The sequence below is a fragment of the Chanos chanos genome, chromosome 13 (genome assembly GCF_902362185.1).
Source record: "Chanos chanos chromosome 13, fChaCha1.1, whole genome shotgun sequence".
Taxonomy (NCBI): Eukaryota; Metazoa; Chordata; class Actinopteri; order Gonorynchiformes; family Chanidae; genus Chanos; species Chanos chanos.
Genome location: NC_044507.1, coordinates 22,062,044 through 22,084,158, shown reverse-complemented (window position 1 = coordinate 22,084,158; position 22,115 = coordinate 22,062,044). Strand labels below are relative to the sequence as shown.

The 22,115-nt window shown below is 42.8% G+C and overlaps 1 protein-coding gene across 2 annotated transcripts in view; it reads left to right on the top strand.

Annotated features, from left to right (window-relative positions):
• The window catches only part of rab11fip4a (RAB11 family interacting protein 4 (class II) a), a 64,109-nt gene that overhangs the window by 8,408 nt on the left and 33,586 nt on the right, over positions 1-22,115 (top strand). For both annotated transcript variants that reach the window (XM_030790741.1, XM_030790740.1), the window contains exons 2-3: positions 8,111-8,198; positions 12,215-12,285. In XM_030790741.1, coding sequence (XP_030646601.1) covers positions 8,111-8,198; positions 12,215-12,285 — 159 coding nt within the window. The remainder of the gene's footprint in view (positions 1-8,110; positions 8,199-12,214; positions 12,286-22,115) is intronic.

The window sequence follows — 22,115 nt, the reverse complement described above, 5'->3', positions numbered from 1 at the left end:
TACTAATAACGCTACTGCAGCTATGCCTGTGGGTCTGTGAGTTTTCAACTGATGACCAAATTTCCTGCGACTTTTAGCCTTTGTGGTGTCTTGCCAATGTGTAAAGAAACTCTGGTTAATGGCTCACTGTGAATATTTGACTGAATATTGATATAACACTTAACTGTAACCATAACAGAAGGAATTTAATGTTGAATAAATGGCTGTTTAGGTGGAACTAAGGCACATTCACTACATACACACATTCAACAGCATCTAAACTACACACAAGAGGACCAACAACCAACGAAAGACAATAACAATATCCTTGCTACCTTCAGCAGACATGAACGAACAACTATGTGTGTATGAATTATTACTCACGAAGAGGCATGATTAACCAAAGGAAATCTGAGTGATGTTCTAGTGGAGTGACTTACACTAATGGTAGTGAGAGAAGGAGAGGAAAGGGAGAAGAAGAGAAGGCCCAGCCATGTTTGTGTGTGAGCAGTTAGTAAGGTTTACATTAGGAGACCGTGAGTGAGACTTTGTGTTGGTACTGGGAGAGTCATTTGTGTTGGTGCTGGGAGAGTCATTTGCAGATCTGACAAAATAGTGAGACCAGTGAGAACAGATCTCAGTTTTAATCATTTCTCATACGATTTCCCAGCTAAGGAAGAGTAAAATTATATCAGCCTACTTGTATCTGTGGCATTTTAAGCTTCCAAACGAGATCAAAAACAGTTGCTCTAACATTATGAACAACATAGTTTTACTGACAACTTGAGGCTTAGCCGTTGGTTAATCGTAAAGTGGTTCTCTAAAAGCTCTATAGCATGGTTCTCTGTTCGTAAAGTGGTTCTCTAAAAGCTCTATAGCATGGTTCTCTTTTCGTAAAGTGGTTCTCTAAAAGCTCTATAGCATGGTTCTCTTTTCGTAAAGTGGTTCTCTAAAAGCTCTATAGCATGGTTCTCTTTTCATAAAGTGGTTCTCTAAAAGCTCTATAGCATGGTTCTCTTTTCGTAAAGTGGTTCTCTAAAAGCTCTATAGCATGGTTCTCTGTTCGTAAAGTGGTTCTCTAAAAGCTCTATAGCATGGTTCTCTTTTCATAAAGTGGTTCTCTAAAAGCTCTATAGCATGGTTCTCTTTTCGTAAAGTGGTTCTCTAAAAGCTCTATAGCATGTTAACAGCTGTGGGCAGGTATTCCTCTCTTTTGTTCTGTATAGTTAGTGTGTGAGTGAGGGAATGTTGATATGAATCATGGTGTGGTCCGAATCCCATTCACCCGGGAAACTAACCTCTGAGGTGCTCTTGTATTCATTGGACCTGGCAAACCCGGTGTCTGTTAGGTATTGTGACGAGTGAATTTTAGTTTTGATGGGCATTGTCTCTGAACGCAGGGGCGCTTGGGCCATGGAAGAGGGACATTAGGATCAGAGGGACAGGGGCAGGGGCGGGGACAGAGAGGATGAATGAGGGTGTAGAGAATGTGTCAAGGAAGGGGGAGAAGAGGGGAGATTGGGGGAGAGTCTCTGTCATTTTTAATATCATAACCAGTGAAAGCCTTATTTAGCCCATGTGCTGCAACGGAAAAAGTCTCCAGTTGCTGCCCGACAGCACCTACGCGATGAAAACGCCTGTCGTTTTAAAGCAGACGACCTCTCATAACCGGAATGAGTACATTTTCCATTTCTGTTTGTTTGGAAGTTTTATGCTTGAACTCAGCATTTTGCTAATGCACATAATTCCATGCCGATCTCTACAGACAGAAACAGCATCTTACGCCATCTCTATCAGAGTCCATTGTCCTCTCACTGGACCAATCAGTGGCACATCCTTGTGAGCAGCTGTACTGTCTTTCCAAAGCTACGCTAATGGACAGAACTCAGTTCACTGGTTTAAACTGGTTTTAATCAACTCTAGTGCCTCTGAGTGTAAAACCCCGAGACTTCTTCTGACTCAAACTTAAACTGAGACATTTTTAAAAAGAGGAAATCGTGATTCATTTGTGAATTAGGTCTCAGGGTCACAGTGAAGTGAGGGCTGCCGGTGTTTTTTTGTGATGATACTGAATCTTCTCCACTCTCAGTGATGGGAACTGAAGCCCAGTGATCTGGTCTTTAACAGTCCTGATCGTACTGGTCTTTAACAGTCCTGATCATACTGGTCTTTAACAGTCCTGATCGTACTGGTCTTTAACAGTCCTGATCATACTGGTCTTTAACAGTCCTGATCATACTGGTCTTTAACAGTCTTTAACAGTCCTGATCATACTGGTCTTTAACAGTCTTTAACAGTCCTGATCATACTGGTCTTTAACAGTCTTGATCGTGCTGGTCTTTAACAGTCCTGATCGTACTGGTCTTTAACAGTCCTGATCATACTGGTCTTTAACAGTTCTGATCATACTGGTCTTTAACAGTCCTGATCATACTGGTCTTTAACAGTCCTGATCGTGCTGGTCTTTAACAGTTCTGATCATACTGGTCTTTAACAGTTCTGATCATACTGGTCTTTAACAGTTCTGATCATACTGGTCTTTAACAGTCCTGATCATACTGGTCTTTAACAGTCCTGATCGTGCTGGTCTTTAACAGTTCTGATCATACTGGTCTTTAACAGTCCTGATCATACTGGTCTTTAACAGTCCTGATCATACTGGTCTTTAACAGTTCTGATCGTACTGGTCTTTAACAGTCCTGATCATACTGGTCTTTAACAGTCCTGATCGTGCTGGTCTTTAACAGTCCTGATCATACTGGTCTTTAACAGTCCTGGTCGTACTGGTCTTTAACAGTTCTGATCGTACTGGTCTTTAACAGTGCTGATCGTACTGGTCTTTAACAGTCTTGATCATACTGGTCTTTAACAGTTCTGATCATACTGGTCTTTAACAGTCCTGGTCGTGCTGGTCTTTAACAGTCTTTAACAGTCCTGATCATACTGGTCTTTAACAGTCCTGATCGTACTGGTCTTTAACAGTCCTGATCATACTGGTCTTTAACAGTACTGATCGTGCTGGTCTTTAACAGTCCTGATCGTACTGGTCTTTAACAGTCCTGATCATACTGGTCTTTAACAGTTCTGATCATACTGGTCTTTAACAGTTCTGATCATACTGGTCTTTAACAGTCCTGATCATACTGGTCTTTAACAGTCCTGATCGTGCTGGTCTTTAACAGTCCTGATCATACTGGTCTTTAACAGTCCTGGTCGTACTGGTCTTTAACAGTTCTGATCATACTGGTCTTTAACAGTGCTGATCGTACTGGTCTTTAACAGTCTTGATCATACTGGTCTTTAACAGTTCTGATCATACTGGTCTTTAACAGTCCTGGTCGTGCTGGTCTTTAACAGTCTTTAACAGTTCTGATCGTACTGGTCTTTAACAGTCCTGATCATACTGGTCTTTAACAGTTCTGATCGTACTGGTCTTTAACAGTTCTGATCGTACTGGTCTTTAACAGTCCTGATCATACTGGTCTTTAACAGTCTTTAACAGTTCTGATCATACTGGTCTTTAACAGTCCTGATCATACTGGTCTTTAACAGTTCTGATCGTACTGGTCTTTAACAGTTCTGATCGTACTGGTCTTTAACAGTCTTTAACAGTTCTGATCGTACTGGTCTTTAACAGTTCTGATCATACTGGTCTTTAACAGTACTGATCGTACTGGTCTTTAACAGTCCTCATCGTACTGGTCTTTAACAGTTCTGATCGTACTGGTCTTTAACAGTCCTGATCATACTGGTCTTTAACAGTCCTGATCGTACTGGTCTTTAACAGTCCTGATCATCCTGGTCTTTAACAGTGCTGATCATACTGGTCTTTAACAGTTCTGATCGTACTGGTCTTTAACAGTACTGATCATACTGGTCTTTAACAGTACTGATCATACTGGTCTTTAACAGTGCTGGTCGTGCTGGTCTTTAACAGTCCTGATCATGCTGGTCATGTCTTATTCCACTGATGCTTTGGCGCCGTGCTCTAAACCAGCTCCACAGTCAACCTCTCATTCTCTCATCTCCAGTCTCTCACTGGTTTAATGATGGAATGACACATTTTAAATGCTCATTTAATTTGATTGCCCTAAACTGAGATCTCAATTATTTAGATCCAAACCTCTTACAAAAAAAAGGGCGGATTTTTTTTGATAATGTCAAAAGTTGTGAAAAACAATTATGCAAAACTATTATTGTATAATTGTGTAATTGTAAGATTTAATTTTATCTACTTGCATCAGCACATGCGAGAATAGAGACAGAGAGAGACAGAGAAAGAAAGAGAGAGAAAGTAACAGAGAGAGAGAAAGAGAGAGAGAGACAGAGTTTGAATGTAGGCAGTGCCATTGGCTTTCTATGGATGATCGCTGTCATCACACAGTTTAACCCTTGTTTGGTGGGATGCTAGAGTTTTTCTTTTCTTAATCATATTGTCTTTCTGATAACTGACTGGATCTTTTATTTGCCCATATTCAGTTGTGAGTGATTTTCATTGTCGGCGGGTAGGTGTGTTACTGCTTTGCCTTACACGGGGCTTTCGGCTGTTTGGAGTACGGCTCTCCAGCCGCGGCCCGTTTCGACCCACGGCTCTGAGCTCAGGCGGATTGTTTATAACGGCTGAGTGAGCATGAGGCAGCTTCACACATGCCGTGTTTGCCTAACAGCCTGTGTTAGTTAAAAGTGAGTCATTGTCGAATGCCACAGAGGAAAAGTGAACTCAGAAGATTACTCAGTCAACTCAGATGGCAGTGTTGATTACTTCACAAGCTACTGTCAGTCCTGTGATCTCACGACTCATCTGTTCATTCCTGCCCAGCCCTTCTTCAGAAGCATTCTACTCCTCCATCTCTTCTCTCCTTTCACCCACTTTTCACCCTTATTTCTTATTGTAGTGTCTACACCTTCCTTTGCCTCCTCTTCATCATCATCATCATCATCATCACATCATCATCACTTCTTATGTAAATGATTTCTGTACCATTGGCTGGCTTTTTACCCCTCCTCCACTGTTTCTCATCGTCTTCCTCCCTCTGCTGCTTCCATCCATTCTTTCTCATCCTCTTTTCTTCACATCCCTCCTTCTCCTTCCTCTCGCCCCATCCCCTCCTCCTCTCGTTTCCTCCTCTCCGTCCTGGTCTCTGGTGTTGGCTGTAGTGGATCTCATTGATATGCGTGAGTGTGTGGTACAGTTGAGAACATGTGTGAACATGTGATCCCTGCTGGATTTCTCCCCTTCAGCGCTCTCTCTCTCTCTCTCTCTCTCTGTCTCTCTCTCTGTCTGTCTCTCTGTCTCTCTCTCTCTCTCTCTCTCTGTCTCTCTCTCCCTGTCTCTGTCTCTGTCTCTGTCTCTGTCTCTCTCTCTCTCTCTCTCTCTCTCTCTCTCTGTCTCTGTCTCTCTCTCTCTCTGTCTCCTGTGGCGATGGCCTTAGAGCAGACATTTGAGTCTTACACACAGTGCTCTGAAACACACCAGGCACACTGCTCTCAGCTCCAGGGCAGAGACAACACACCTGCGCGTCTCAGAAAAAAGCAGAGTTTATTTCTTCAGTCTAACCGTTAGACACGGATGTGATTTGCTTTGGGTGCTGATGTGATTTTGTAATGGAGTGATGGTTGTTTTTTTTTTAATGTTTTTTGAACATTTAACAGGTTTAATCAATGATGATGTTGACACTCTGTGAAACAGTGGCCAGTGACAAACACGCGTCTTGTTTCTTGTGTTGTGTTGTGCTGGCCATTGGCAGTGAATTTTTCATTTGTGGTTATGTAACCTGGCAGGCTGATTAATAGTGAATAGAGTGGAGATGCTAAAGACCATTTGAGGGAATACTGTATGTGCTCATGGTCCCAGTGACTGTGGCAGTTTGTATTGACTAACATGGTGGCAGAGAGCCATGCTTATCCCCACAGGACCCATGCCTGTATTCAGCTGACCCGCAGACATGAACATGCCCTTCATCTTCTCTCTCCCCCTTTCTCTGTCTCTCCGTTTCTCTCTCCCTCTCTCTCTCTCCCTCTCTCTCCATCTATCTCTCCCTCCCTCTCTCTTTCCATCTCTCACTCTCTGTCTCTTCAACACAAACAAACACAAAAACACAAACACCACACACACACACACACACACACACACACACACACACACTCACTCACTCACACACACACACGCACACACACACACTCACTCACACACACACTCACTCACACACACACACGCACACACACACACACACTCACACACACACACACACGCACACACACACACACACTCACTCACACACACTCACACACTTAAATGTCCTCCACTGCCCCTGTGAGAGGATGTGTGTGTGTGCCTCTGTCTCTCTCTCTTGGAGCTTGCTGTTCTGCACTGGGGGACATTTCCACAGGTGATTGATTTACCCCTGGGCCCCGTTGCTGTTGCTAGCGGCAACATGCAGTGGATAGGCTAAGAAAAGACATCATCTGTCACATCTTCATGGCATGCGATCGGTTTGACGTTGTTCATTTGAGATTACCAACACATCAGCAACACCCCCGACAACACCTCCATCTCTGAGGCTCTCAGATGACTCACTCCACGTTCTCAGCCAGAGGTGTCATGTCTTACAGGGTTTTTTACTCCCCAAGTATGAAATCCGACCTTATCGGCCTTTTTTAAGTGAATATGTTAAGAATGGTTTAGCGTTTTGACTGAGGTGTGTGAAGTGTGTGTGGCAGAAGCCTAAGGCAACTGAATGCTTTTGAATTTGTTTTTATTTTTTTTTAAAAACCTGTGCCTTGTCTTGTCTGTGAGCTCTGTATGAACACAGAGTGCTCAGTGCGTGAAGCTGAGATAGATCTCGGTTAATGTCCGTGCTTGAGATCAGCTCCGCGGTGACAGGTCTGTCATGGTGCTGATAACCTCAGGAGTTGTGTTTTCACCTCCTCAGCCTGTGACAGCTCCTGTTCTCACTCACGTGGCTTGACACTGAGCCTGCGCTTACTGAAGGAGCCAAAGCACATAAACCAGCCCCCAGTTAGATTTACTCTCCAACGGTTTTACAGAGTTTACTGCAGTAAGAGATACACAGAGCACCTTACTCTTTAAACATCCATAATTCGATGTTTCAGAGGAGAGATGAGAGATAATGATTTAACCTACCACATCAACCACTCTTCCCAGTTTGCTTTAAAAACCTAAGGCTTATGTCTGTGAGCCCTGAACGTTTGTGTTCATGAGAATATCCTGTTCTATGTTCAGCGACTCCTGAAATACAAAAAGCCCCCAAACGCTTTAGATCATTGCGTCTCCGGCTGTATCCTCCTTTTCATCTTAAACAGACTCATTCTCACTGAACTACGGTTCTCCTGCTGTCAGCTACAGGAGGTGTGGTTCTCCTGCTGTCAGCTACAGGAGGTGCGGTTCTCCTGCTGTCAGCTACAGGAGGTGCGGTTCTCCTGCTGTCAGCTACAGGAGGTGTGGTTCTCCTGCTGTCAGCTACAGGAGGTGCGGTTCTCCTGTCAGGATAGAGGTTCCTCACTATATCCTCCTCATTTGTGCCCCCTTGCACACACACACACACACACATACACACGCCAGCATGCATGCACACACACACACACACACGCATGCAGGCATGCACACACACACATGCACACACGCACGGACACGGACACACACACACACACACACACACATACAAGATTGAGATGAATTTGAGGTGGTATGTTAACATTAATTTATGTGGTTTGACTCTATTTGAGATAAGGAGTAAGTTTGTGACTAATGTGTTATGTTTTTCTGACGGGTGGGTTTTGTGAGAGGCGTGATGCCAGGCTGACAGAGTGTGTGATCTGACTCACATCTTGTTTGTGATTTTGTGTTTGTGTTTTTTGGTCTTTTTTTGTGGAGGGGAGGGTCAGAGAAGGTTTTTTTTATTTGTTTTTCTTGACTAAGTTCTGATGTTTTTTTTGTTTTTTTTTTTACAAAAAAAGTCCTTGAAATGGTCTAGAGAATGAACATTGCAGTAAACATAGTTTAAATTTGAATCCTGTTAATTTCGAAGTTACTTATTTTTTCAGTCATGTCGTTCCCTCTTTTCTGGGAAAAGTTGAATTCATTCTTGATGAATCTTCTCCTCTGTCTCAGGTGAAGAAGTTTGCCAAGTACCTGGATCCCAATGCGCACGGGAAAATCAACTTCAAAGATTTCTGCCACGGAGTGTTTGCCATCAAAGGTAAGAGCGGGTTGGTGGGCTTGTCCTCCTCTGAGCAGCGTTTTCATACTGCTGAGTGTGATTAATTTGATTTGCTTTCATTGGATCAAAGGGAATCTAAAAACGTCCTAAACGCGGAGGTAAGCATGAATATGTATGGCGGCGGCCTGAGAGAACACGGGTTTTTAACAGGGGAATTCGGCATCTGCTCTTAACGACGCACTGTGTCCTCGCGCTGACTCGGTGGCACATGAGAACAGCTCATCAAAACAAGCGTAACTCTTCCCTTTTTTAATCTGACTTAGAAGAACAACATATTTTCTGTCCTTTATTGTCTTAGAACATGCTCAGACCATTCACACGTTGTTGTGCTTTGGTTCACGTAGCATTGTATTACTGCACCATACAGATGGCTGGTGTGTTGTAGTCTCACATCTGTACGTTAGCACACAGGACAGAGTTCACTAAACTCCAGGTGAAGAAGACACAGTAGTGGATGTGGCTCCAGTTTGCCCCTGTTAGGAGTGCATGTCCCTTCATGGTGCGTTTACTCTTTTTAAAGAGAGCCAGGAGCAGTACAAAGGGAAGACGCTAAATCCCATTTCAAAGCCAATAGCGTGTTTCCCACAGTCGGCTCTGACTCTAATGGGCCGGGCCGGGCCGGGCCGGCCATAGTGTTAACAGCATGAAAGAGTCAGCACCAGTCCTCCCAGTCAGAGACAGACACAGAGACTAAAGAAAGACGGCTTTTATCGGTAGTTTTATAGGTTTGTATTTGATACCTGTGCAGGGTGTTGGTCAGAATGTGTTAATCTTTATTTAATGAGACCTTAACACCATTCCCAGTCAGAATCCACTGCAAGTGTCACACACACACAGCAGAAAGAGTTAAATGGACCGAAAAAATTGGTCTACAAGGGGTTAATTATAAATCTGTCTCTACACAGTAGGGCAGATGCACCTAGCATCCAACATATGTCTGTTATTCAGTGTGATACTTGGAACTTGAAACTTGATATGAAACAGCATTTAACGTATATTAAAGAACAGTCTCCCAAAAAAACCCATACCCCCGTTATTTTTCAGCAACCTTGAAATGCATCTCCCAGTCGCACATTCTGTCCACGGCAGGACTGGGCTCTGTCTCACCTCCTGTGGACCTGAGAGTTAAAGGAGAAGACAGGAGAAGATAACATTGATCACAGTGCGAGTCGGTGTGAGAGACACCAAAGGGCTGTACATTCTGTAAGAATGTGCTGATGGTGTAATTGCAGAGTGGTAGATGGTTAAGTTCTAGGAATAAATGCACTATAGTACCAAGTCACTGAGCTTTCTCCTAGCAGCAGACTGTGTGTGTGTGTGTGTGTGTGTGTGTGTATTTGGCTCTGATTTGTGTGCTCCACTGAAAATCATGGTGTTATCTGTGTGTATACGTGTGTGTGTGGTGTGTGAGAGAGAGAGAGAGAGAGAGAGAGAGAGAGAGAGAAAGAGAGAAACAGGGACCCTAAACTCTCATTAAAAGCGCCCAATAGGCACAGTCTGTGTTTCAGCCAGCCGAGGATTTTCAGCCCGGGTGGCAATAGGCTCACGGTCTGAAAAACCTGAAGGCAGCATTGGCACCGTGCCAGTGTGCAAGAGTGCCCTGCTGGCACAGCCCTGTGCCAGGGCTCCACAGAAGGTACCGGAGTGGACATGTGTAGGCGGGCAGAAGGCTGAGAGGAGTGTGTGTGTGTGTGTGTGTGTTTGGAACTCGGAGAGGGTGTGTGTGTGTGTCCTCTGTCGCCCCGTGCTTAATGAGGCTGTAGACTGAGAGGCCTGTTGATGATGCCCATTCACCCACACACACACACACACACACACACACACACACACACACACACACACACACACACACACATTTAATGAACCCTTCTGCACTGCCGTTATTCTGAAGCACGCAAACTGGCCCAGTGTTTATAATGTTTATAACACAGAAGCACACTGTTTGGAGCGACAGGGAACTCAGTTCTGCTTAGCTCTTTACAGCAGAATTTCTCTACCCTCTGTCCTACTCTTTCCTCTCTCCTCTTCAGCCTTTCAGTTCATGGTGTGCTGAGAGACTGTTGTATATTTCTGTGCTGGCCTGGCTGGACTGTTCCAGGGGCCAGGCAGAGCCTTGCTCCACTCAGGCCGTGACATTACGCTGTCAGCACTCAGAAGACTTCACTCCGTGACTCTGGATCTGTAGCACAGGGCCTGTGTTGTTCTCCAGCTTTTCTCTCCCAGCTCCTGATTAATTTATGCCACTCTTCTCTTCCTCAGCTGCTTGTATGTTTGTGACCGACTTTGAGCGTGTGTGTGTGCGTGTGCGTGTGCGTGTGTGTGAGTGTGTGTGTGTGTGTGCAATATGTGTAGTGTGTGTTTGTCTGTGTGCGTGCGTGTGTGTGTGTTGGTGTGTAGTGTGTGTGTAGTATGTGTGTCTCTGTGGTAAAAGTGCAGACATCTTCAGAGCATCTCCTTTGCCTTTGCAGTGAAGACCTGAAACGTGTAAAATTTTTATTGTTGTCAGAATCACACTGGGCTTCTGTGTAGCGCTGTGAGTGTTCTTCAGCCAGGCTGGAGCTGGGAGTGTTTTTAGAGTGGAGATACAATGAATGATTCATGATAGTCAAGTTGGGCTTTTTGCATCAGTGGAGAGATGACCTGAGTTGGTATGAAATATGAGAGGAGAAATGGGATGAATGATAGTTTTCACTGAGAGGGAAAATCAGAATATACCTCTGTAGTTATCTGTGAATGATGACATTAAAATATACCACTGTAGTTATCTGTGCATGATGACATTACAGTATACTTCTGTAGTTATCTGTGAATGATGACATTACAGTATACCCCTGTAGTTATCTGTGAATGATGACATTAGAGTATACCTCTGTAGTTATCTGTGAATGATGACATTACAGTATACCCCTGTAGTTATCTGTGAATGATGACATTACAGTATACCTCTGTAGTTATCTGTGAATGATGACATTACAGTATACCCCTGTAGTTATCTGTGCATGATGACATTACAGTATACCTCTGTAGTTATCTGTGAATGATGACATTACAGTATACCCCTGTAGTTATCTGTGAATGATGACATTACAGTATACCCCTGTAGTTATCTGTGAATGATGACATTACAGTATACCTCTGTAGTTATCTGTGAATGATGACATCACAATATACCTCTGTAGTTATCTGTGAATGATGACATTACAATATACCTATGTAGTTATCTGTGAATGATGACATTAGAGTATACCTCTGTAGTTATCTATGAATGATGACATTAAAATATACTTCTGTAGTTATCTGTGCATGATGACATCACAATATACTTCTGTAGTTATGTGTGAATGATGACATCACAATATACTTCTTAAGTTATCTGTGAATGATGACATCACAATATACCTCTGTAGTTATCTGTGAATGATGACATTAAAATATACCTCTGTAGTTATCTGTGAATGATGACATCACAATATACCTCTGTAGTTATCTGTGAATGATGACATTGAAATATACCTCTGTAGTTATCTGTGAATGATGACATTAAAATATACCCCTGTAGTTATCTGTGAATGATGGCATTAAAATATACCTCTGTAGTTATCTGTGAATGATGACATTAAAATATACCTCTGTAGTTATCTGTGAATGATGACATTAGAATATACCTCTGTAGTTATCTATGAATGGTGACGTCACAATATACTTCTGTAGTTATGTGTGAATGATGACATCACAATATACTTCTCTAGTTATCTGTGAATGACGACATTAGAATATACCTCTGTAGTTAAGTATGAATGATGACATCACAATATACTTCTGTAGTTATCTGTGCATGATGACATCACAATATACTTCTGTCGTTATGCGTGAATGAATGATGACATCACGATATACCTCTGTAGTTATCTGTGAATGATGACATTAGTTCTAGTAGTGTAGTAAATCTAAGTTGTCTCTAACCCTCTGTGTTTTTTGTCTGTTTTTGGGCTCAGGCTGTGAGGAGATCCTGAAGACTGCCCTGGGATCACAGCCGTACCAGACAGACAATGGATACTACTATCAGGTACAGAGATGTGTTCAGTGAGATGTTTTAGTGCTCTGCCTGCTGGGAGAGGCGGGGTTCAATTAAGGCATCCTATTGGTTCAACATCCTATTGGTTCAACATCCTATTGGTTCAGTAGTGTGTAAATTCACTGGGTAGACTGGCTGAAGGATGTTAACTCTATTCAACACTGAACTGGGAAAGCATCTAATGTTGATTGATAAGTTTTATATCCTTTTTGATTTGGTACGTATTAGTTTGTACTCATCTACACTGACACTATCATTCCATAAATGTAGAGACCCTTGTTTGTGTGTTTACAGATTAATTTTGTTACATTAGTCCTCATGAGTTCCTGCTCATGAATGTCGAATCAAATGAAGCCACTCAGCAGATCTCTTTAGTCAGTCAGACTCTTCCTTTGCCTAGCAGGTTGTCCCATACACCTTGTTATGGAGTTTGTGTGTGGTTTGCCTAGCAGGTTGTCCCATACACCTTGTTATGGAGTTTGTGTGTGGGGTATGTCTAGCAGGTTGTCCCATACACCTTGTTATGGAGTTTGTGTGTGGTTTGCCTAGCAGGTTGTCCCATACACCTTGTTATGGAGTTTGTGTGTGGTTTGCCTAGCAGGTTGTCCCATACACCTTGTTATGGAGTTTGTGTGTGGTTTGCTGTTAGCCGGAGCAGCTGAGAGGCTGTAAGCAGGTCTGAATGAGAGAGCAGGTTGACAGAGTGTGTGTGGAATGTGGGCAGGTTTAACATGGCTTTGGTTTGGTCCAGGCCTCAGCTGACGATGCTGTCTGGGTAAAGGGTTCCATCACACAAGGCTTTTTTCTCCCTTTCAGCCCATTTAATCCTGTACTGCCTATGTTTTCCACAGACCAGATCTATGTTAAAGTATCTCCCCATTATGGGGCGTCACTGATTAGATGGTCAGGCTTATATGTAAACAGATGTGGAGAATTGATTGACTAGTGAAAATAACAAAAACTCAACTCAGCGACTCAAAGAAATGCTGTCCAGGACAATGACAGTCTACGTTTGAAAACAACAACAACAACAACAACTACAACAACAACAACAACATGAAAACATAGCACTACAGTAACAGCTGTCAGCAATTGTTTCCCTGTTCTCTTTTTTTCCATGGCTGAAGTGCTTTTGCGAGAGTCGCTGTTTGAGGCTTTTATATTTGAAACTGTCTTTTATATTCTGTTCAGTCTTGTGATGAGTTTGCCTGGGGCTTTGTTTTCAGGCCTGATGTTTCTGCCCTGTGCTGATAGCTTTGCCCTCAGGGCCTGTAGAGTTGAGTTGTGCTGGAGATGCATTTGTTTGTCTGTTTCAGTGTCTCAGAGCTGTGTTGTCTGGGGTTTCATCCTCCTGGCTCTGCACACAGAGTGTGAGGTTGGATATGTGTGTGCAGGTATGTGTGTGTGTGTGTTTGTGTGTGTGTGTGCGCGCACACGCGCACGTGTGTGTGTGCATGTGTGCGTGTGTTTGTGTGTTTATATATGTGTGTAGAGGACATGCCTTTTGTTCTTTCAGATAACAGAGAATAACCTGTTTAATTCACTGTTTAAGAACATAAAGTGAGTGCCTGTCTGAGGTGAGCGTGATGAATGAGTTGTGAACCCAGCCAAAACACTAGACTATTACATTGTGACTATGCCAGCCTTCACTGCCTTTCTAAAGACCAATCCATACTGCTGGATTACTGCACACACACCACGGCTATGAGTTATTACTCAGGGCTCGTAAAACCTTGCTCTACACGGGTCTTTTTAATGACTTATGTCAGCGCCTTCAACCAGTTACAGCACAATGACAAGTCACATAGTTACAGCACAACGACCTGTCTCTCTCACACACACACATGCATGCACGCACACACACACAAGAGGACAAAGTCACAGCACAATGACTTGTCACACACTCACATAGTCACACACACACACACACACACATACACACATACAGTAGCAGCACGACAACCAGTCACACATACACACACGCACATGCGCGCGCGCACACACACACACACACACACACAGATGTGCACATGTACTAACAGAAGGTTTTGTGAATGACAAGTGACGACTTTCTCTGGCAGGTATGCTTTGGTTTGTTTTGCTGTTAACGCTGAAAGACCAGAGGCCAGTGGGAGAGCAGTCATGATCTGAATTTGGGCAATGAAGGTCCACATCAGCTCTTCAGTTTCAGCCACCGACACAGAATTCCCATCATGCATTTCACCCCTTCTTCTCATCAGTAAAACAGTTTACCAGACATGTCATGTCATTTTAAGAATCCTTTAAGAGTTCTGTCTTAATCCAAGTTGTAAAGAAAGATTACAGTAATAGAAAGACACTACTGTGTGTATATTATATAGTGTATATATTACATTAAACAGACTTGCACTACTGTGAATGTATTGCAAATAGTATATGTATTATACATAGTCAGACGTGCACTACTGTGTGTATATTGTATATATTTAACTGTATGACCTCAACTTAACACTAAGTGTCATGGTTGCTAGAATAACATGATATAACATTAATAATGATTTAATTTTGACAACAGATGTTTAAGGCAAGCTTCTGTTGTACAGTCTGCATCACAAAGCTTTCACTAAATACAACATAATGTAAGTGGACTGAGGGCAGATATAACCCTAATCATATAACAGCTGAAACCAGTGCTGTGTCTGCATCATGTCATTCACACAATGCCAACGGTGGTGGTCTGTGTGTGTTGTTTTTAGGATGGTGTGTTATCAAAATGCCCACTAGATGGCAGTAAACAGTAAGCAATGGGACATAGTATAACGGCGGTCATAGTACACAGGGATATAGTAATCTTGCTTTCCCTTACTGTCCTCACTGAATCACACTTCACACTGAAAAGACCAGCTATATTAACACTTCTCCAAAACTTTGTCAGTTTTATTTGTTGACAAGAAGCATATTTAATCTACAAGTCATTCTCTCCATCAGTTTTTGATAGTCACCGTTAACATCAGCCAAACAGCCATTAGCCTGTTCAGTAACTGCCGTCGTAAAAGCCCTGAGTGAAATGTTGTCATAGACTTGATCATGTGTCCATGTCTGATTCATAGACCTGATCATGTGTCCATGTCTGAGTCATAGACCTGATCATGTGTCCATGTCTGAGTCATAGACCTGATCATGTGTCCATGTCTGAGTCATAGACCTGATCATGTGTCCATGTCTGATTCATAGACCTGATCATGTGTCCATGTCTGAGTCATAGACCTGATCATGTGTCCATGTCTGATTCATAGACCTGATCATGTGTCCATGTCTGAGTCATAGACCTGATCATGTGTCCATGTCTGAGTCATAGACCTGATCATGTCCATGTCTGAGTCATAGACCTGATCATGTGTCCATGTCTGATTCATAGACCTGATCATGTGTCCATGTCTGAGTCATAGACCTGATCATGTCCATGTCTGAGTCATAGACCTGATCATGTGTCCATGTCTGAGTCATAGACCTGATCATGTCCATGTCTGAGTCATAGACCTGATCATGTGTCCATGTCTGAGTCATAGACCTGATCATATGTCCATGTCTGAGTCATAGACCTGATCATGTGTCCATGTCTGATTCATAGACCTGATCATGTGTCCATGTCTGAGTCATAGACCTGATCATGTCCATGTCTGATTCATAGACCTGATCATGTGTCCATGTCTGAGTCATAGACCTGATCATGTGTCCATGTCTGAGTCATAGACCTGATTATGTGTCCATGTCTGAGTCATAGACCTGATCATGTCCATGTCTGAGTCATAGACCTGACCATGTGTCCATGTCTGAGTCATAGACCTGATCATGTCCATGTCTGAGTCATAGACCTGATCATGTCCATGTCTGAGTCATAGACCTGACCATGTGTCCATGTCTGAGTCATAGACCTGATCATGTCCATGTCTGAGTCATAGACCTGATCATGTCCATGTCTGAGTCATAGACCTGATCATGTGTCCATGTCTGAGTCATAGACCTGATCATGTGTCCATGTCTGAGTCATAGACCTGATCATGTGTCCATGTCTGAGTCATAGACCTGATCATGTCCATGTCTGAGTCATAGACCTGATCATGTCCATGTCTGAGTCATAGACCTGATCATATGTCCATGTCTGAGTCATAGACCTGATCATGTCCATGTCTGAGTCAGAGGGCAGCAGACCCTGAGTCCTGAGAACTCTCTGTGTGGGGCCAGAGAAAATTGCATATGGATTTTCATTGCCTGGGTGTCCTTACTTTGTGGGGACTGTGTTGATAAGCGGGTGTTGCACAGATGAGTGTTGCCAGTTTATGACGGCGGGACTGGGTGGACTGGTGCACAGGGTGGACTGGGTGGACTGGGTGGACTAGGGTGCTGGAGTGCTGGGCACTGGGACAGGGGGGTGTATTTATATTTGATAGTTTATAACTGTAATCAGTTGTTGATGGGGGAAATAAACTTGCTTTATGTGAAAATATATGTAAAAAACCATTGCGGTATATATATTGTATCATTGTAGTATGTATTAAAAGAAGGAAAGTGACACTCTCATTGTGCACTGAACCTTTCCACTCCACGGACAACAAACAAAACCGTCTGCAAGGATCTGGTTTTCACGGGTTTACTTTATGTGTGTGTGTGTTTGTGTGTGTACAAGAGAGTGAATTTTGGTGATACTCCTTTTAGATTTGTCGTGAATTAATGGATAGCATGTGGAGAAGACTCAGTGTTACTTTGACAGTTTTGTAAGAACAGATCTCTGGTTGTATATTTATGTGAGGACTTGCTCAATCCCTGAAAACGTGTCAGAGTTTCCACTTCCACTCTGATTGGTTCACATTGTAACAATAAACAGGCTGTGATTGGTTCATTCCCTCTGTGTTTATGTTGCTTCTGAACGTGATTAGTCAGTTGAGAGTCTGCTGGTTGATTTGCTGGGGCTGAGAGCTGTGAGAGTGCTGTCCACGCTGCAGACATTCACATTGCCCAGGCCATTTACTCATAGTGTTCTTTTTGTTTTGTTTGTCAGACTGCTGTCCTCACCAGCCAAAGGGTTTTAATAAATTCTGCTTAAAATATCACACACTTTTGACATCACATGTCTTTATTTTTATAGACATGAAAATGAGCTGGAAGTGTTCATCTAAAATCAGATGAGTCTACTGTATCAATGACAAGAGGATGACATCACATGTCTTTATTTTTATAGACATGAAAATGAGCTGGAAGTGTTCATCTAAAATCAGATGAGTCTACTGTATCAATGACAAGAGGATGACATCACATGTCTTTATTTTTATAGACATGAAAATGAGCTGGAAGTGTTCATCTAAAATCAGATGAGTCTACTGTATCAATGACAAGAGGATGACATCACATGTCTTTATTTTTATAGACATGAAAATGAGCTGGAAGTGTTCATCTAAAATCAGATGAGTCTACTGTATCAATGACAAGAGTATTTCCCTTTGTCTTCTTCATCAGCCCTGTTTTTCCACTCGCTCCAGCTCTCACTGACAGACAGACAGACAGACACACACACACACACACACAGGGCAGAAGAGTCCGTGTGTGTGTCGCGGTGACAGACTGTGTGTCTGTGTGAGACGTGAGGACGTGTGAATGAAGTAGGTGGTGTCGGACGTGTGAGTGAGACAGAAGGTGCCATCTGCTCTCTCAGCAGACATCTGGATGGTCATCGTGGATCTTCACTCAGAGTTCACCGTGTGATACTCACGCGACACCAGGTGCCGTACGGGCTCACGCAGCCCTGCCGGGTCGACCCGCTCCACTCAGAGGTCAGCCAAGAGCAGTGCACACGCTCAGAATCGTGACGGTCAGACTGCTCCCGACACACGCTCTCTGAATAAGGAACGTGTTCCCACCTTACCTCAGGCAGCATGAAGAGTGAGGAATGCCGACCAGTCACTGGTGATGTTTCCTGCTGGAATAGTAAATCAAAGGAAACTCAGAGGAGGTCCTGGGGAATTCTTTCTCAGGGCCCGGTGGTTGTTTTGGTTCTCACTTTCGAGAGTCATTAAATGAGACACAAATTCAAGAGTCATTAAAGATAAACACAGGCAGTCTGTGTGGCTCTGTCAGAGAGGTTAAGACTCCCAGTATCTCATTACAGAGAAGACAACTTTATAAACAAGTTGTTTTTTTTTCCTCTCTGTGTCAGTCCAGGCTGGGTTCCTGTGTGAGATGCTCCTGCTTTGTCTTTCTGGTCTGTGTGGTAATAAGCAGTAGAAACCCTCTGCTCCGCTTTTCCCCGCAGTGGTTTCAAAACAGGCAATTACAGCTGAGTTGGCACGTTCTGTGTCAGATAGTACTGATCTGAGAACAGACAGAGGAGAGAGGAGGGCCGTGTGCTCCTGTTGCTCCCGTGGTTTCACTGAAGACCAGGTATGGAAAGACTCCGCCCTGCCACACCACACTAAACCCTGCCACAGAGTCACAGCCCAGCGTGAACGGACACGACAGGGCTCATTCAGAATGTAGTATTACTGCCTCATTAATGTGTATTAATCACAGTACTGCCTCATTAATGTGTATTAATCACAGTACTGCCTCATTAATGTGTATTAATCACAGTCTTACTGCCTCATTAATGTGTATTAATCACAGTCTTACTGCCTCATTAATGTGTATTAGTCACAATATTACTGCCTCATTAATGTGTATTAATCACAGTCTTACTGCCTCATTAATGTGTATTAATCACAGTATTAGTACTTCATCAATGTGTATTAATCACAGTATTAGTACTTCATTAATGTGTATTAATCACAGTATTAATGTTTCATTAATGTGTATTAATCACAGTATTAGTACTTCATTAATGTGTATAATCACAGTATTAGTACTTCATTAATGTGTATTAATCACAGTATTAATACTTCATTAATGTGTATTCACAGTATTAGTACTTCATTAATGTGTATTAATCACAGTATTACTGCCTCATTAATGTGTATTAATCACAGTGTTAGTACTTCATTAATGTGTATAATCACAGTATTAGTACTTCATCAATGTGTATTATCACAGTATTAGTACTTCATTAATGTGTTTTCACAGTATTAGTACTTCATTAATGTGTATTAATCACAGTATTACTGCCTCATTAATGTGTATTAATCACAGTATTAGTACTTCATTAATGTGTATTAATCACAGTATTCGTGCTTCATTAATGTGTATTATCACAGTGTTAGTACTTCATTAATGTGTATTAATCACAGTATTAGTACTTCATTAATGTGTATTAATCACAGTATTAGTACTTCATCAATGTGTATTAATCACATTATTAGTACTTCATTAATGTGTATTCACAGTATTAGTACTTCATTAATGTGTATTAATCACAGTATTACTGCCTCATTAATGTGTATTAATCACAGTATTAGTACTTCATTAATGTGTATTAATCACAGTATTAGTACTTCATTAATGTGTATTATCACAGTGTTAATACTTCATTAATGTGTATTAATCACAGTATTAGTACTTCATTAATGTGTATTAATCACAGTATTAGTACTTCATCAATGTGTATTAATCACAGTATTAGTACTTCATTAATGTGTATTAATCAGTGTGATGTGATCTATAAACACATCATCATCATGCTGCTCTTCATTTTTTGTGTGGTTGTGTTTGTGTGATTTTTGTATGTGTGCACATGTGTGTATGTGTGTGCCTGTAAATGTGTGGGCTTACATGTGAGTGTGTGTGTGAGTGTATGTGTGTGCCTGTAAATGTGTGGGCTTACATGTGAGTGTGTGTGTGTGTGTGTGAGTGGTAGTGTGTGTGTGTGTGTGTGAGTGTATGAGTGTGTGTGTGTGTGTGCTTGTCTCTTTCTTACTCATGATCCCCCCCCCTCTGTTTCTGTCTGTGTATGCGTGTGCTTGTGTGCATGTGCCTGTGTGTATGCGTGTGTTTGTGTGCATGTGCCTGTGTGTATGCGTGTGCTTGTGTGCATGTGCCTGTGTGGATGCGTATGCTTGTGCGTGTGCATGTGTGCGTGTTAGCCCAGCTACAGGCAGTAAAATTAGGCCTGAGGGATTACGTCATGGGGACGTAAGCCGAGGGAGGTGCACTATTCACAGGATGTTCCAACCGCGCGGCTGTAGCTCAGTTCATTCATGTGTGTGTCCTGAGAGTGTGTGTGTGTGTGTGTGTGTATGCTGATCAGATTTACCGTGCATGACCCCTCCCTGAGTTTGTCCCGGTGGGGGCAGAGGTAAGGGCTTAATGAGATTAGGCATTAGGCTTACTCAACACTCTCAGAACTCCAGCCCCTGACCAACCCCGAGTGAACCGCTCTCTGCTGTCTGCGTATGGCTTGGGTTTTTACCGGTACCCACAATGCATTTGGGCATAAAGATGGCTCTTCTTTGATTGTTTCAGACCTGGTTTATTAAAGACTCAGGTAGGATAGTTCCCTAAAGCATGACAGACATGCATCCTCTCCCTCCTCTCTCTCTCTTTTCTCTCTCTATCTCTCTCTCTCTCTTTTCTCTCTCTCTCTCTCTCTCTCTCTCTTTTCTCTCACGGACAGAAAAGAACAGAAACTGTGAGCTCGGTAAAATTCATAACCGTCCTGTCAGCTTTTTGCAGCTTCTGTGGACTATGACAGTACACTTACTCAGCAGAGCACTCAACTCAGCATTGTGCACTATTCTACTACTATGGCTTATTCCAGTGTTTCCATTTAGACCACTGCACATACTCCTGTCTCAGATATTTCTGACGTCAGCTTGTCTCCAGTTCTGACCTGTTATCTGTCGTCCTCTCGTTTAGGTCTGAAACATTCATGCACTGCATTCATATTCATTTTACTCCAAACAAACACCAGGGTGGAGCAGATTCATCTGAGAAATGGGAGAAGATGCATCTTCTTCACCTCAGTGAATTCTCTCCTTTATGGTTGTGCTTTTCGTTATGATGTGAAAAGAGAAGGGATGAAAGGGAGGAGAGCTGAGGCAGGGTTTGGAAAAAGAAAGTGTGGAGATAAAGTGAATTTGGAGGAGAGATATTTCTGTAGAGATAAAGAGAAAGGAGACAGTGAAGAAGCAGAGTGAGAATGCATAAGCATGGTAATGCAGGCCTTTGTGTTGGCTTGCCTCCCCAAGTAGCTTCTTAGGGACACAGCTGATGTTTGTTTGGCGTGTGCCCTACTCTGATCTGTAATGGGTCCAGGGAACTCCTGAGCACAAACAGAGGAGTTGGGTTTATGTTTGAGACAGAGGAGTTGAGGTTTGTGTTTGAGACAGAGGAGTTGAGGTTTGTGTTTGAGACAGAGGAGTTGGGTTTGTGTTTGAGACAGGGCTGTGGGGTTTGTGTTTGAGACAGAGGAGTTGGGTTTGTGTTTGAGACAGAGGAGTTGAGGTTTGTGTTTGAGACAGGGCTGTGGGGTTTGTGTTTGAGACAGAGGAGTTGAGGTTTGTGTTTGAGACAGGGCTGTGGGGTTTGTGTTTGAGACAGAGGAGTTGGGTTTGTGTTTGAGACAGGGCTGTGAGGTTTGTGTTTGAGACAGAGGAGTTGGGTTTGTGTTTAAGACAGAGGAGTTGGGTTTGTGTTTGAGACAGAGGAGTTGAGGTTTGTGTTTGAGACAGAGGAGTTGGGTTTGTGTTTGAGACAGAGGAGTTGAGGTTTGTGTTTGAGACAGAGGAACTGAGGTTTGTATTTGAGATAGAGGAGTTGGGTTTGTGTTTGAGACAGAGGAGTTGGGTTTGTGTTTGAGACAGGGCTGTGGGGTTTGTGTTTGAGACAGAGGAGTTGAGGTTTGTGTTTGAGACAGAGGA